Source organism: Halictus rubicundus, chromosome 16 (genome assembly GCF_050948215.1).
Source record: "Halictus rubicundus isolate RS-2024b chromosome 16, iyHalRubi1_principal, whole genome shotgun sequence".
NCBI classification, from domain to species: Eukaryota; Metazoa; Arthropoda; class Insecta; order Hymenoptera; family Halictidae; genus Halictus; species Halictus rubicundus.
In genome coordinates this window covers 4868165-4886317 of record NC_135164.1, presented here as the reverse complement: position 1 = coordinate 4886317, position 18153 = coordinate 4868165, and the positions used below count along the sequence as shown (strand labels likewise).

The 18153-nt window shown below is 40.8% G+C and overlaps 1 protein-coding gene across 2 annotated transcripts in view; it reads right to left on the bottom strand.

Annotated features, from left to right (window-relative positions):
- The window catches only part of LOC143362063 (uncharacterized), a 53768-nt gene that overhangs the window by 2188 nt on the left and 33427 nt on the right, over positions 1-18153 (bottom strand). For both annotated transcript variants that reach the window (XM_076801893.1, XM_076801895.1), the window contains exons 2-4: positions 1252-1437; positions 776-923; positions 309-585 (exon numbers count right to left, since the gene is read on the bottom strand). In XM_076801893.1, the coding sequence (XP_076658008.1) occupies positions 309-585; positions 776-923; positions 1252-1437 (611 nt within the window). The remainder of the gene's footprint in view (positions 1-308; positions 586-775; positions 924-1251; positions 1438-18153) is intronic.

Below are 18153 nucleotides of genomic sequence, written 5' to 3'. Positions count from 1 at the left end.
TGCCACTTTCTTTCATCATTCAGTAAAAGACTCTTTCAAGATATTATCAACGAGCGTTTTACACTCTTGTTAGAAGTGCTATTCTTTTTGTGCATTTACATAGGCGATTCTAATTGTACTGTTAAAGATGCAAAGTTCGAAAACAGAGTAATCTTCAGTTTAATTCAACGGAATTTTAGATTGCAGTGTTTCCACTCGGCAACTCGCTTGGTCGGCCAAGGTTGGCCAGACGAATCGTTCATGCGGCGAAACATTTGACCCGGACCGGTGGGATTACAGGGGTCGAGGAGATGCTAAGCCAGTTTTACCAAATAAAATATCGGAGTGTTGATTCCGAAGGCAGATATTCCGGTGGACATCAGTAGTATCCGCACGGTTTTGCTCTTCAGCGTGCTGAAGTCGAAGAAGGGTGGCCTATCATCAGTCTTATTCTTATCCTTGATCTTGCGCTTCTGATTCTTCAGGTGCAGGATCGCTCTGCGTTGCGGGTGGTACAGGGACGCGCTTCGGTAAAATGTGCCCAGAATAAACGTGAGGAAAACCACACCGGTCACCGCCTGGAGACCCAAACGCCAACCAATTTTGCTGCAAAAAAAATTATATACGTCGCATTGTTTCCCCACTCCTTCAGAAGTTAACCCATTGCACTCGGCTGTCACTTCGAAAGGGAAAAAAGTTACAGAGATTAGCATTCATTCATCAATTAGCTCGAATTCTTTTACTTTTTAAACGCTAGCTCTTCGAGTACTCAACAGCTCAAAAGTACAATGTATACCTAATCGCTCCTTTTATAAAAGCCGACATAACAGCAATTCCAAGGCCACTTCCGGACACGACGAAGATCTCAACCAGCTCTCTTCTTCGCTTGAAATACTGCGCCACCATCAACGTGCTGCAGTCCCTTGTCAAGCCAACTCCTATACCTGTATTAAAATATTTCAAGGTAAACTATTATATTTTAATTCCGTACAGTTTCCCTCATTATAAATATTTCTTAAAGTTCTAAATGCAAAATGTGATTGAGAAAGATTAGTAAAAGTTTGAGAAGCGAGCACTGGTAACTAATATCTTATTTTCGGAGTTGAAGGTCGTTTGAAGGTCATATCATAGAGTATATTATACGTGTCTGAACATATTTTTTCTACACGATGCAATTTGGAAAATATTGCAGTTAGTTGAACAAAATATCGAAAACTACGTAGATTACATATACTAATCGTTATTTGTTGTTAGAGTTCAGTAATGGCTCACCGACGACGGTGCCGTAGCTGAAGAACAACTGATGGAACTGCGTAGCGAATGACGTGAAGAGACATCCGAGTGCTGTCACAAGACCGCCCAGAACTGCTGTAAGTCTCGTACTTTTTCTTCGGCATATTGCTATTGTTATCGGGGAGACCAAGAGAGCAACGCCTGTCGACATTGCACCAAGCCATCCTGAAAAGATCAGATGTTTAACAAAATTAGTATCTCCAATATTTTTAAATAGATTCAGGCATCACAGATGCAAAATCTTTTTATTGCGCGTGAATACGGTGTGACGTTGTTTCGTGCACGTCACGAAATGCACACCTATGTTTCGAGGATTATGACTAACAAGAAGTTTTAATCAACGCGAGTTAACGAACTCCTAGTTTCTTATGAGTTTGACCTTTATAAAGTTGTTGCGTTCATTTGCAGAGATTTATCGTTCGCACATTCGCGACAGTGTGAGCATAGAGACGGAAGAAGTTAATAACGTGCCTTCGCGATAAAACTGATGTATGCAGTATTTCACAAAATGACAAAATTATGACAAAAATCACTAACAATAATTAAAATACAAAACACTGTGATGACATTACACAAATTTAAGAATATTTTTATACTATTTCTGATTTATCAAGATGATTGTAATTATAATTCCCTCCACATTGAAAATTCAATCGTTTCCCCTAAAATCCTCCATAGTGATTCATCATCTCGGAAGCAGCTTTCGTTTCAGTTCCCTGAAAGAAATGGCGGATTTCTTTCGAGCTCGTTGAAATTTAATAGTTCTCGCTAAAATTACCGAACCAGAACCCAACTAGCGCCAATACCGGCGCGGTAATTCGTTGAATCATTCATTCGTTAGCATCCGAGCAATCGCAAGATTAATAACCCCTCTTTTTATCCTCCGGACGTCCCGCTTTGTCTCTGGATGCCGGCCATAATTTCTGCGATAGAAGGCATTCCCCGGCCAGGTTGATCGACGAGCCCGCTCGACATTCGCGACTCCGATCGCGGGAACGATGAAAATTAATTAAACGACTCGGCTCGGTCGTGAGCGGCCAGCTAATCGCCTACTCGACGCTGTTATAATTAAAACGGTCTTAACCTCGATCGGGAGTCTGTTTAGTAATGTTGTCGGTATCAATACGAGTCCCGGCGAGGATCGAAGAATGATTAATATCTCGGATCTTCATCGTCGCAATTGATATACGCTGTCCCCCATAAATGTTCTAATATTTATGACTATTGAAAATTTCTCAATCGAGTTTCATTTAGTATTTTAACATTAAATTCCTAAATTATGGAAATTAGAGTGTCCAGGGTACAATAAAAGCTAAATAAAGCTAAATAAATATTAATATTATACTCTTCTGTTTTAAATATTGCAGGAAAGTGGTGATGATTAAAATAAAACTATTGAAAAATTAGAATTATTAGATAAGAATGTAAGATTTTGAAGTGTGCAATGGTCAAAGAGAAATTTCTCTTTTGCAAGACATTTGTGTAAAAATAATGATAGTAATGGCTACGCACAGCAGTCTACAGACTGTCGATTCATCATCGTGTTGTCTTTCGTAATGACGATTCGATTGAACAGGCGGAGAATCATCGTCGAAAGCACGGGCGAGCATGAAACGGCAGACCACGATTATCGATCGCGCCGCAACCCGCCTCTAATTGAGGGAACCTCAAGCCCGTGAACCGTTTATTATGATTGCGAACTGTGATAGCGAGATATGGATGCCACCGATCGAACCCAGCATCGAAGCGGCATATGATACGCATAAATCGTGTACCGAACAATGGGAATCAGGTTTGCGGGAATTTTAAGCATCTGGAACGGCGCGTCGGCGATAGTAAACTATTACGATTGATTATCCTATTTTCCTACCATCAAATCGACATCGTAACGAAGTTCAATGATCTCATGGCGGAGGCTCTATTTACAATCGTGGCAACTCATGTGATTTTGATTATTTTCACTTGGAAAAAATAATTGGTGTACTCCAAATACCCGTAAATGTTTGTGCAAAATCCTAATACAAGAGGTTAAATAGTTCTGCAGAAAAGAATTCCTAAAAATTGAAAAAACGGCCTCGACCTCGGGGGTTAGACTTCTTTTGTTCCTGGAAAATATTCAAGAAGTAAAAACCATATGTTTCATACAGCTTTCCATACGATAACGATTCATCTGAATTTCCAGTAATCCAGATTAATGTTCCAAGGCTACATAAAGCATCGTATTAGGTCTAAGGGGAATTTCTGTCGTATTTTGTTGTGACAATTTTCAAAGCTTGTAGCTAACAGACAGCGACATACTTATGCAAAATAAAAATTTTCTATCTGAATTGCCACAAACTGGAGAGAAATAGAAATTGATTTTCTTCCTTAATATGTTTAAAACGTTGAAAATAGAGTTTGAAATTTTTCTAATATTTTTACTGTTTTAAATTACGCTCATTTTTATCATAGGCGCATAAAATCTTCTGTCTAGTAATGAAGGAAACTATATAACAGATTGACTTGTTGGTAAAAAGAGTTATTATTTCAGTTTTTAAGCGACAGAACATTCCCTTATTCTCAGTATAATCTCCTGTTGGAGATCGAGCATGAATCTTCTGCGCGACGAATCGCCTGGGAATGGAGACGTAGGATCATCCCGTGTATATCTGGGGAAACGTCTGACGCATAATACTGCAACCATTATGTATCGGTTCCCTCCCCATTGCTAGATTGCTGGCCCTGTCATCGGCCGGGAGCAGATCACTTCCAAACTATAATACATTCTGAGGAACGCTATCGCTTTCACCCTCGACGCTTCCGTGCCTTGGAAACCGGAAGACGGATGAGAGGAGCAGTGAATTGACGAATGAAGAGGTCAACAGCGATCGTAGGGCCATTTTCTCGGCGACCCTATCCAAACAGGTACAGCGCCTCGGAAGAAATAATCGAAATCTCACGCGGTCTCTCTTCCTCAAAATGGTTTCGAAACTTTGGTCGAAACATCTCGCACGTAGCTCAGATAATCTCAGAATGCACTGGCTTTTTCACTTTCGGGGGGAAATAATTCCATCATAACTTGCAAACGTGATGCACACTGCCTTGCGTTTCGTTTCATTTCAAAAACATCTTCGAGAGAGTGTGCGACTCTGGAAGACTGGCACAATTGAGTGAACGACTCAAAATGGCGGACAACAAGCAAGGGGAGGGGGTGCAGCGACAAAAGAAAATTAGTAAAACTAGTCCGAGACGTTTTTACGAGAATGATAATAATGCCAAGCGGTACCAGTTTCGGAGTTCCCCGTGAGTAATAATAATGTTTCTGTTCGAACTTTCAACCCGGGGCAACGGTAGTCCCGAGGAGCGTTTCAGAAATGGTTACAGTTATCGTTCGGCGCGTGGAGAACTGCTCGCGGGGACCGTTTCCTTTCTTTTCGCTGCATGAAATATTCAAACAGCATTCGCTGGGCTTTCCTCTAGCCGGCACGGTCTGTTGTGAACTAAAGTTTCTGTATTTCTTTGTCCGGTACGAATCCGTTTGCTTGATTTGTGGACCTCCCGTGCTCTAAACTTCGCGGAGAACACGTCAATACCAGCGACGAGACAGTCGAAATTACCATTTTCATTTGTGCGGATGTGTCACGTGTTGTTCGTAAGTTTACGCGGTTGGTAGAGGCGTAGAAAATGAATTGGAAGAGATTTTATTCATTTAGAGTCTCCATTTTGTATCTCCAATGGGTACGCCATTCATGACATTTTCATTATTTTGCGCAATTCTTGCATGTAATTTTTGAAGATTGATCCCGTGACTGTAGAGACAGAATTGACAAGACCTCAAGGTCACTATGTCGCCATCCCCGCCCAGCGTTTTCTCGTAGACAGTGGGCGTGTCTGAAGTGCTCCACGTGGGGCCAGTAACCTTGAGCACAGGTTACCGTGCTGAAGTATGAACGGACTACGTTAGATGAATCTCGTAAAGAAGATACTGTAAATAGCTTGCTACCTTCCTGTGTCACAGTGTAATTTTCTGAAAATTGGTATGGAAAAAATGTTATAAAGTCTGCTTGTACCGATAAAACGTGTTCGGAGTACAAGCTGCTGTTTACAACACTTTCGCTGTACAGAGAACGTAAACGGGAACTTTCTAATTAAAAAAAAGGGATCGTTAATCCAATGTATGTCGTACCTACGTTGACTAGGGGTTGCCTGTATCGTTTCGTTCCCTCCAACAGCAGCCAGGATCCGACAGCCCCGTGGATTCCCGTGGCAAGAATTTGCACCATAACGCTGGTTAGCACGACTATCCAACCCCAACCACTTTCGGGGTAGTAATGCTGTCTTATGGTGCATCGTGCAATGTATCTACAGCACGTAAAAAAACCTCCAATGCGATAACTGTCAACATGTTCCTAGTCCGTGGCCGCACTCACATTTCTGTTCTTTACTTTATACGTTGACTCAAGTATTTATCGTGTACTCGTTACTACACGCCCTCGAATACATAAATCGTAAACAGTACCTTTGCTTCTTTCCATTACAATTTTTATTACCAACAAGACCATACAGGACACTTTCTAACAAATAATTTCTACTATTTCCTATTAAATTCGTCAAATTCGTGTTTAATCTTTAGTTTTATAAAATTAGTCTCGACTGATATACGTGCATTGCGAGTTCTCTGCTATATTCACTCGAGAACTATCGGATACTATCTGATCAGGTTTCGAATGCTTATAGTCGTTAAGATTGTGATGGTGCTCCCGTAGAAAATTATTGAATAAATTTGTTAACTCGAGCACGTGTTAGAAGCAAAGTCGTGCAAGGGTCTCTTCTCTCCTTTGAAGAAGAGAATCGTTGCTTTTCATGTAAGATAATTGTATGGAATTTGTGCAACGCTCACGCGACCAGACCTAGGGTCCTGAATCTCATCTTCCTCGATTTCTTTCAGATCTCCGGGCTCCTGCAGGCACACAATTCCCTCGCACTCTCCCGAAAACGATCTTTCGCCGAGCTCGCCAGAAATTGCGACGCCGCTGTCTTCGAAGGCGGGACTTTGCACGCCATCCCTCTCGTTATGGTCTCGAGTCTTCATCCCTCGACAGCGAGGCTATTGCCGCAGAGACGCAACGTTCATGCTTGCCAATTGTCTCCCGTATCTCATCACGAAACTCTCTTCACCGATTCAGTCACTATCTGCGTTTTGTCGTTCATTTATTTCGCGCACTCACTATATCACGATCGACGAAATAATTAAACTGTTCCGCGCGCGAATGCGTGATTTTATTTCTCATATTTTTATTCATTGGACCTGCACGCCATATGCTGCAAATACGCAAAATTTACTATTGAGAATTATTTACATCGTCACTGTAAGTTCTTTTCAGTAGAGTTAAGTTGTTACGAAGAAATTCCGCCATTGATCAAATTTTACATTTTGATTGAAAAGTTTCAATCAAAACCGACGTAAAACTTGTCGCTATGAATATCTTCTTCCCGGCAAGTCCGGCTGAGAAATTCTGATATCGATACCCGTCCAGGGACACATCAAATTCGGGATCGAAATTGGACTGGGAAGTCTCAGGAAGATGGGAAGGCGGACGTCATCGATCAAATTCGCTGAGAGGTACACGTTGGTCCCGTGATTTTTGAAACGCCCACCCCGATTAGCGCTGGAAATACGTTCGAAAAGTTTAATCCGGTCACGGAGGGGATTAAATCCCGTGCATTCCACGGGACGAGAAGTAGCCACGAAGATAAAGTTGGAAAACCGCGGCTGTCTCTCTATTCTTTTACTACTCGGAAAGTTTCGCGGCACGAGCTTCTTTGAACTGAATCCGCTTCAAAACGAAACCGAGCAGCCCACGATCCGGCTTGTTAGGCTGTGTGTGTTTGTGTGTTCTTCATTTTTTTTTATCTCTTCGTGTTGATTGAAATAGAAGACAGGAAATAATATTATCTTTTATCGTGAGACGCGCTTCTTTATTAGCGCTCGTGAAAGAAAAACTGGGCCGGGGACGACTAAATTTGTTTTTGAAACGGTGGAAGGCAATTCTTTAAATATTCGCGAAATGAAGTTTAGAATGCTCTAAATATAATAGGGAATATCTGATTGGCTGAACGGATGGAACAAATAATAGAAGACACGTAGAAAATTTTAAAAGCTTAAGGTAAACTCAAGAAAAAATTGATCTTTACACGGTCTTCAGGGCGATACTTCACTCGGTTAAACTTTACCTCGGGAAACCAGAAATTTTTAACTCTCTTTTATGTAATCCTGCAGATTTCGGCGGGAAAGTGGCGGAAATCCAAGTTTCAATCCTAGGAGATCACTGTTTTAAAAGTTATGTGTGCCTTATACCGTTCGTCTGTGTCAAGAAAGAACCCAATCCAATAAAGCAGGGGGCCATAGATAGATCAGGAGAGAGTATCGATGCAACGATACAGTGAAACAGAGTTAGGAGTCCAGTAACTTCCGCATTTTTGTCCACAGCATGCGTATCGAGGTCGCAGGAGGCTAAATGCCTGTGTTCTTCCCTGAGTTACGGTAAAAGCTCGACAAACAGGAGTGAAGAACAAGGGGGATGCGTTGAGTAAAGAGCTGAATGTGTTGACATACTTGTTGTTCAGCGAAATGGGGGAAAGTAAAAGTTCGTGAATGTATTAAAAGAGATTTCCGCGGCGGTGCGCGCAATTTCGGGTAGTCAATGACCCGTGACAATGGAACGATTCGGACCGTTTAACAGAATTGGGCTTCAACGCAAGTTTCGATGATTATTGGACGGCCACAGTGACAGAAAAATGTTCAGTGAACTTAGATGAACACGATAATCATAATCGAAGAGCGAACAACACAGCCACTATAAATATGTCAGATTTACCGTTGATAATAATTAAAATGATCATTATAGCTTCTTTTCACTAGGGGTAAGTTATTGCTTATTATAAACAAATTCCGTCATGAATACGCAAGAACTAATAAATTATCTTTATCACTAGAACTACCAACCTAGACACAATGATTAGTTTGTGATTCTTTTATTCAGCGATTATCGAAATTATAAAGATGCTTTTGTGGGAAATCACTGAATGAATTCAATAATTTCTAATTATAACACAAATTTCACGAAATCAGAATAGATGCAGTCTTGTTACTTACATAAAACTATAAGTGCAAATTAGTCACTTTTAGTTCTTGGTGGTTGCAGCGTTAATTAAAAATGATCCTTTACCAATTCTTTCGTCTTCGACAGAACTTGAGGCATCACTAAATCGGGAAATGAAGTTATATTCTCTGTTCGAGAGCAATGATCAATGGCGACAGTTTATGTTCGTTCGGCACGGTTACGTGTACCGCACTGGCAAGTGTGTTATTTTATTAGCGGTACCAAATATATTTGTGAGTTGTACTGTCATTTTTATACGAAAAGTCTCGATTCACGTTTCGGCCGAAGGTGTCGCGAATTCCGAAGCGAAAGGTCACGACAGGCTAGACGAGGGTCGCGTTGTCGAGCGCGGACTGGATCCAGTTAGACGGTTCCCAGCAGAGGATCGCGGCGAGCTTGCGTACGGGAAAACGAAGCGGACCAATCCCCTCGTTCTCCGACCTCGCCACGTGCATTCATGGTCACACGTTCGCGACGAAATTCGCGGCCCGCCGAAATAAATCCAGCGATCCGCTCACCTGTTCTTCGTGACGTGGAAAGAAATTTCCGAACAAACGTCAAGTTCTCCACACATCGGGGCACGTGACCTGTCCAGTGAATAAACATTTAAGCTGCATAGGGTAGAGGACCCAATTTCTGTGGGGCTGCCTATATCAATTACAATTATTTTTAAAGCACAATGAATATTAACCCTTTGCACTCGGCGCTATTTCCAATCTAAAACTAAATTTTTCTTTCGTCTTACAATATTTTCATTTTATTCATACGAAACTGATCCGATTTCTACATATAATATTTAAACGTTTAGTCATCTATTAACACTTTGAACGCCACACTAGGAACCCCAAAAATTCCATAAAATCAAAGTTAGTTATTTAATGAAATAAAAATTGCAAAAAATTAGATGTACGATACTGAGTAATCCTCCAACTTTCTTGCATGTTACAGATCCTAATTAAGTTTAGTACAATGAATATATCAACGTAAAAATTCATTTTAAAACCTGCGCAAATAATTCCGTCAGCCACATATGGCTGACGTGTCGTTCAACGCGTTGAAAACAAATTTTGTAATATTTTTCGTAATTTCTTTGAAATAATGATACAACAATTTCTAGTGGTGCTCCAGAGTCACCACTCGAGTGCAAAGGGTTAAAAAAGAGATATATTATTAATATAAAGATACTATAGATTAAAATTAAATTGCCGAGATATATCATTAATATAAAGATACTATAGATTAAAATGAAATTGCCGGTGCTTCGAAGCAATTTGTCTTTCGCAGTATCATACAAGTGGTTGTTGAACATCAGTGGGATCATGCTGGCACATTCTTTCCGCACGCTATGCTTTAGAAGTCCGATAAGAATGTTCATGGGTGCCAACCGGGAGCTCTCCACAGAAATCGGTAATTGATGTGGCATAAAACTGCAATTGTCAGTGCAGGATTGAATCAAGCTCGATAGCCTTCCGCTCTACCGAGCAAATCGATAAAGCAATTTAACTGAAATCCGCGTAGTAATAAATCAGTGTCAACTAGAGAACATTTTCGCACGAAAAAAAAAAGACTTGCTCGATCGACACGAAAAGTAGAGATACGAGCCTAATAAAATACGTCCACAATCGCTCGATTACACATCGCGACGTTCGGCCTATGCGTCACTGTCGAGTCCAACGGTGTTTAATAATTTCGTTTAATAATTTCGTCGAACACGCTATTATTTTGCGGTAATCTGCATATCTTCGCGTGACTTCGGGATAAATGAACCACAGGGGACGACATCGATCACGGGAAGAAAGAACCAACGCGAGTAAAGTTATAATTAGATGTCAATCCTCCACGGAGTATGATGACGATCGAAGATAAACAAGGGGGAGAAACTAACGATCGACTGTGCAATCTGCGAAGAAATCATTCGCGATAACATCTTTCAAGTTTAAACGATGGCGGTCGATTGCTCGCCCGTCCGCTTTGTGCCGCCACATTGCTTATTAAACGTCCTGACTTTCAGGATGTGACAAACGTGGATCGTTGAAACAAGACTTTGTTTACAGAATAATAAAATTTTTTGACTGTCCATATATTTGTTTCCTTTTAGGCGGTGTATTATAAGTTATTCGCGTAATGTGAATTTTTACGGCAAAATAAACATTTTCTAGACCAATTCAAATTCTTTGAAATCTCTTTTAAACCGAGTTTCAGAAAATCGTAGAGTAGTTCTAACCGTACCGCGAATCACTATGCAAATTTTCAGCTTCTGTTGAAAGGAGCAGTCATTTATTAATGTCTCATTTTCTTTAATAGATGTGAAAGGTCGAGAGCAATATATCAATACTCTTAATCTCTTTACTGTTTCAAATTGCAGCTACTCGCATTCTTCCGGGATCGAGGAACCGTAATTGCGATCTTTAGCCCGCGCAACGGGAACAAACAAAGGCGAATTAGATGGCCTAACCGAGGGGAGCAATAGATAGAATCCTATTTCTCGCTTAATGGCCGGGCAAATGATAAAGCTTCCTCGTCGATGGAGTATCGAGTCTCTATGATAGTTTCGGGTTCGTTACCGAAGTCTAGACGAGTGAATCGCAGCTGTAGATCCTGGATCAAATTGGTTTCATGCTAGATAGTGGAAGATGGGATAATAAAGGTTCAGTTCTTTCCATGATTTTTGTCCTGGGTACATTGAGCATTAGGAACTAGAATTGTTTTAATGTGAAATCAACGAGTGCATGGAATAATTAGTATGCAAATTCATACTGAACGTTAATTTTGTAAACTAAGGAAAACATGCATTACAGAAATTAATCAAATTATATTAGAGCCATGGAACGAAAAATATATTTATTGTATAAATGTTGATAACGTAGCCCACAGCATTGTGAAGTGCATATTTACAATTGCTTACTTTATAAAATACTTAATAAAAGTAGTAAGAGTGCAGTGTAGCTATACGTTCATCATCATTTTAATATAATGTTATCGTAAAGAAGTGGCCCTTGTGATTTGATTATCACTATAAATATATCTCTTTATGGCGAGAGCAGTCCAATACCAGAATCAAGTATCTTTCCGCCTGGCTCGTCGGTGGGAATGGAAATTGCGTTCGATCGATAGGAAACAATGAATCCAGATGATCCTTCTCCCACGTGCTTGACATCAACTATGACGTCAGAAGATCATCACGCAAGAGTGGAAACATCGGTAGCCGAATAGCCGAAAGCTGTCGTTCCTTCGAACAAACGGCCCAGGTTAATAGCAGTTCTTCTACTTCGCTAAACCAATCTCCTCGAATTTATGAAATAGTCAGCATTAACCGTGATGTACAGGGTGTATAAAAATTATATGTCACGACCATCATGGCGTGATTCTACACCTCCGGATCGGTGAAGATCTGTGAAACAAATGCACCGCAAAATACATTTTGACATCGAAACTTAAGGTCAAAATATCGAAAAATTTGAGTGACGAGTACTTATACGATGCAATGAAAGAAAATTTTTCGACACTTTCACCTTGATTTCCAAGGTTAAGGCGAATTTTGCGGTGCATTTTTTTAACAGATTTCCACCGATCTAGAGGTGTAGAATCACGCTACCGGTGGTCGTGACATATAATTTTTATACACCCTGTACAATAAAACCAGCCGAGGTTGCCCTGCGAGCGGTGTCACTTGGAGAAGACGCAATGTCTCGAGGCACCGCACGGTGGCCGGCAGAGAAGTCATCCGTCTAGCCTGTCTTCGCTCGACGATGATGAACGGTAACCACACTCTAATCTCCATTCGGCGTTCCCGTTTCAGAATAGCAAGGGCTTCGAACAATATCCGATCCTGTTCACAACTCAGAATGTCGTATCCTCGTTAACACGTGCGAATGAAAATTCGAATCGACGTGCATCAGAGTTCAATTATTTTTTATTTTCTAGTTTGTTGCATTACTGTTGCAACACAGGATACTTGTAAGATGGAAGGACATAGATAAATATATTTTTACGTAACGTAACGACTGATAGTTTAGAAATGTAATTTTCTATTTAAATATCAAGTATTTTAACCCTTAGCACTCGAATGGTGACTGTAAGGCACCACTAAAAATTGCTGTATCATTATTCAACATATTTTTTACATTATTTAATTCGTGTGTTAATTTGTACGGGTAAATTGCACCATTTTCATATGTATAACATGGAAAAAGAATATATAGAATTGAAATATTTTAGGTCTGAAGAAATGTTTCGTTTTGGAGTAAAATAGCTTCGAGTGCAAAGGGTTAATTCTTGTAGTACAGTCATCATTCACTATTTATAGGTTAACTATATTTTAATCGCAGATACTACATTTTTCTACTATTATTAAACCTTATTCTTAATGGAGAAAAGAAGAAAATTACGTTTTGTTGTTTAAAGTAGTCGATGGTACCCTAAAGTTTCTGTTTCCATTCATTCGCGAGTAAAACTTATGGCGAACGCAGGCGTGCCAGTATCGAGAGTAGTTCTTAGCCAGTTCCTCGGAGAACAATCGAAAACGAGAGTCGATTGAGGCGGAGATAGACCCATCTCGAGAAGCAAGGATAGGAAACTGCGCAGTCAGCGAGTTAGAAGAAGAACGGAAAAAGAAGAACAGGGGAAGATGATTCCCGAAGAAAGATGTGAGTCACTCGCATAGATTACTGAAAAGTTCTTATCGACTCGGCTGATTAGCCAATGCCAGTTCTTCTGTTCCAAATTTTTAGTGGCAATTTTAACTTAATTATTCAGTCACTTATCAAATAAACATTTTCTACTGTCTTCGAAATCCTTGCCTCAAGCGTCATTTAATGGTGGCACAAGTAACGAAAGTAAATATGTAACATAAAAATGCTGCTAAATACAATTCATGTCTTTTCGGAAATCTGTAGGATTAATTAAAGATCAAAATCTACTGTAAATATTTAGCTTTATACCGAGTCCTTCAAGGTGAAGAACTCAATGTAGGCATGATACCGAATGTAGGTATACCGTGCTTGCGAGCTTGCAGAGCTGGTAAAGAAGATTTCTGTCGCGTGACCTCTGCTCTTCGACTTATCCGAACCAGATAAGCGCCAACGGTAAGCATTTTATCACAAGTTGGCACTACATTTTTGAAAGCATGCCAATATTTAGTAGCCTGCTTGATTCTTTTAATTAAAAAAAAAATCGGGAAGTATACTTAACAAAATTTTACTGTACTTCTAGTGATCTCCTAGGATTGAAATTTGGATTTTCGGCCTTTTCTCGCCAAACTCTACAGGATAACATAAAAGAAAGTAAAAAATTTCTGGGTTCCTGAGGTAAAGTTTAACCCATAAAAATATAATTGAAAAATTCCACGAACTTTCTCGATATGAAACTCCTTTTTACGCAAGCACAATTTGAGAAATTCACCTGTCCTCAAAGTTGTTCACGTTCAACTAACAAAGTCGATGCAAGATCGAGTATTCGCAGGGGAAACTCGTCCGAGCCACAGTTTTCGCTAGAGGACCGGTTTTCACAGAAGGAAACCTCCAGCCTCGTTGAAACTTGCCATCACCATGGAAGGTGTTCGAATCATTCGTAAAACCGCTGCCTCGAAAGCACGGTTATCTCAGGCGAACACAACTATAGTCTGATTGAGCGTTCAGTGATAAGAACGGTTTGCTGGTGGCAGCTACGAAAGAAAGCCCTTGGTCCTTTTCTCGCAGAATATCTTCCCGGCCGGTGGGCTGAGCTCGTGGTTTTTTGCTTAGGGTCGCCTCGATTAGGGGACGGTATCATGCTTTTGACAGAAGGCGTCAGTTATGTACGCTCGATGACGAAGTGGTAACGGGGAGGTGTCGAAACATACGAGCACCCCCGTCGATCAGGATCAATAAGAAGGTTTTCTGCGTGGTATGGCAGCGACGAAACTTTTTAGGCACCGTGACACGTCTTTGTAGTAAACCACACTGACCCGCAAACTGGATGTGGTTCATGTCACGATGAGTGGAGGTTATAAATAGGAAAACCGAATTTTTGTCCGAGATGTGTGGACACGTCGCTCAAAAGTACGTGGACACTTAATTGCCATCATCCAGAAATAGTCGCGAAGTCGTTAAGGAGCTCCAGAAGTGACTCTTCGAATTTTACTGTGACGTGCATTAATAGAAAATAGTTGTATTGAATAATTCTCCTGCGATTTATAGTCTGAATAATCGTACATTAAAAAATTTGGCAAACCCGTCTCAAATTTAAAAATATTTAAAATACCTTTTGGTTGTTTTTCACAACAAAAATTAAATTTTAAAATTACCCAAGAAATCGAGCGATTCTACTATGTTTAATTACTCTGTTATGGAATTAATTCTATAAACTGTGTGACTAATCCAATCCGTGTAATTTTGACTTGTGTTTCTGAAAATAGAATCCTTTTACCGTTTCCGATATTATTACAACAGTCCGACGTATGCTCAGCGAACCTGAAATGTCAACAGACGAAACGAACGAGTTTCAAACTCGTCACGTTTTAAAACTAGTTTGCCAGACTGAAAGACAGCTTCGCTCTTTCATCGATTCAGAAATAAAAGTCTCCTGAATGGGGCGTTAACCTTTCAACGTTGGACCAGATAGTTAAAGAAGAACACATTGTTAAGCAAATAATTCTTTCGTCGTACACGTACATGGCCAAGGAAACAAAGATTATTTTCGAACAACTCAATCTTGTCGAAGAGTTTGTTGCATAAGGTTAGAACCGTTGTCATTGACAGACAGACCGCTCTTTCTTTTCTCTGCGAGAGCTATACCTATATACTATTTGTCCGAAACGGGAACGTTGGTTGCTACAAACTATTCTGGTCCACTTTATGGATTACTTTGCACGTTCACGTTCGTTCATTAGGCTCGGCGAGGCGGTGAAACGTCGCTGGAGGCGGATAGTCGAGCTGCTTCGATCTCGGATCTGGATCAGCTGCTATTCATTTGCAACAGTATCGTCCGATTGGTCCTTAACACTGCCAGTAAAACTCTCGTTTCGAGTGACCTCTAATAAAATACTAAGAGCTTCAACTCGGGCGAAAAAGTACTTGAAAATGTTTGATTAACGGTGCTTCTGTAAATATTCTCAAAAATAGGTTTGACACAGAATTCGATACATTGTAAACACAGTGAATTACATCCATTGCTCCCAAACTCATTTTATAGGTAATGAAATCATCTATACTTTTGAAGTCACAAACGATGTTCGCTGCAAAAAGACACGAGAAAGCTCGATGCGCGAATATGCGAACTGTGCTGTTAGTCGCACATGAGGAATATTTACACTGGGACCGTTCTAACCGCGTTGAACTAAGCTTAAGCCGGCGCGGGAGGGAATAACGAGGGTAACCGGAAGTATAGCAGCAAGGCCACGTAATCTACGTAATGTGTTTCAATTTATTTAAAGACACCCGCGGTCTAGGGCGCATCGAGAGCACGGCTGCTGTATTTCACTGGAAATTAACTTAAACACGCCCGGGAATACGGGCGTGATAAACACCGAAGGGAAAACTAAATTAAAAATGATTTACAGTCGACTGGCGGCAATACGATCAACGGGAGCAAATTGGTCGCGACTGCGGAAAAAGCATAACTGTCAAAGAAAATAAGGAGCCTGTTATTCACCGGCGACTAACGTTAATTTTGATGGCGTCCCAAGGACAGATAGAAGCCGTGACGTGATACACGAGCACAGAATCTCTTAAAACACGTCTCGTTTTATTTTCCGCAAGATTTCGCTGGTCAAGTTTATATACGCCAGCCCGTAAATCAATATAATATGTTTACTGCTGGGAAATAAATTGTAAAATTCCGTCCGCGATATATCAACGTACACCATTGTTAAAAACCTTCAGACATAATTCCAGCTTCTGCGTGTGGACGCACATTTTCGTAATAGGATTTTGCACGACAGCTGTTTGTTTCTCCATTAGGGAAATGGTCTTCTGTAGCTCCTGTGAAACGTTTCATTGCCCCGATGGGTTATGGTTATTAGAACTGAGATATGATCGGAAGCCGGGATGGAATTACCTAGTAATTATCTTAAAATCAATTATAGCAGGCAGTCGCAGCTGCGCTCGCAGTTGCATTAGATTGGACTTGCAATCAAACGATCTCGTCGTTAAACATACTCGCCGTTACAGAATTTTCGAAATCGAAGGACTAATACTTTTTCAAGCCGCTGTATACACTTTCTTTGTAACTGAATAATATCCTTCTGTGTGTGTGCGTGTACGTTCTTCTAAGGGTTAGTCGTGTTAGTGGTGTGTGTCTTGAATAAAGCAGTTTGTCTAATTCGAACTGAATCAAAATAACCCATGAGTATTAACCCTTAGCACACGAATGGCGACTGTAAGGCGCCACTAAAAATTCCTGTATCATTATTCTAAATATTTGTTACAGTATTAAATTTTTTTGTATTTAATAAATCACTAAACATTTCAGTACTGTACGAGTAAATTGCACCACTTTCGTGTGTATAGCATGAAAAAATAAATATACAGTGTAATCCGTTTTTAAACGGCCAAACGTGAACCAGCTATAGAGGACCCCAAATGGAACAACTTTCACCCCTAACACTTTTTTTTAATTCGAAGTTATTTCATTCAGTCTCCACGGCGTGCCCCATGTAAAACAAAAACCAAGATCCAAAGGTCATACAAAAAAGTTGACTTAATAAAAAAAATGCCCCTATTTATTTTAAACCAAACAAAGGTAAAATCATCAAGATACATAATTGCAGTCCTAATATATTTAATCTTAAGTGAACGCAAAAAATGACGGGTTTTTGCAATTATCTAAAAATCAAGACCGAATCAAAAGAAGTGTTAGGGGTGAAAGTTGTTTCATTTGGGGTCCTCTATAGCTGGTTGACGTTTGGCCGTTTAAAAACGGATGACCCTGTAGAAGGGAAATATTCTAGGTCGGAAAAAATGTTTCGTTTTGGAGGTAAAATGGCTTCGAGTGCAAAGGGTTAACAGAAGATAAAATCACAATTACTAGAAAATACAAGGAAACGGGAGGATGCACTTCAGGATAATGAAAACTTCAAGATAAAAGAGCCTCCGCCGCTTTCTCTGGATGCTCAATTATTTTCGCAAGGAACGCCGCGCCGCATCGACGGGAATTGAAATAATCGAGCAGCGTTTCACGCATGCCGCGCGATTCCTGGCGCTCCATCTTCGCGTTCCTTCGCTCGGAAGCGACTTTCCCGCCATCTTTCTGCCCGTTGCTCCGATAAATCAGCCTTCTTTCTGCCCCCCCTGGGAGACTGTTGCGCGTTTCACCCCCCGGCCCCGACTCGCTCGATTCGCGAACGCTCGACACAGCTTCGCCCGGTATTTTTGCGCGGGCCGCACTCGTATCTCTCATTACTTTACGGTGGGCAATTTGCGGGCCTCGAGCCGCCTCGGGCCGCTATTTTATGGCAGACGGCAGTTAGTCACGCGTGCCAGTGCCACTCGTTCATCCCTCTGTCCCCCGGGTGCCGAACCGAACGCGCTTCTTCGTCTTTCCGAATTTTTAGTTTTATCTTCGTTTAGCGTCGTCGTGTCTGCCGAGCGACAATTCTAGTAGAGGCTCTTCGTGGTGTGCCGGTTTCTGCGCCGTACATGGAACCACGGCGTCGTCGTCGTTCCGGCTAAGGAGTAACGGGCAGAAAATGGGACAACGATTTCGACCGTGAAAGTGCCTCGGAACGAAAATAAGTTCGACCGGTTGGTTGTTAAGTTAAAGA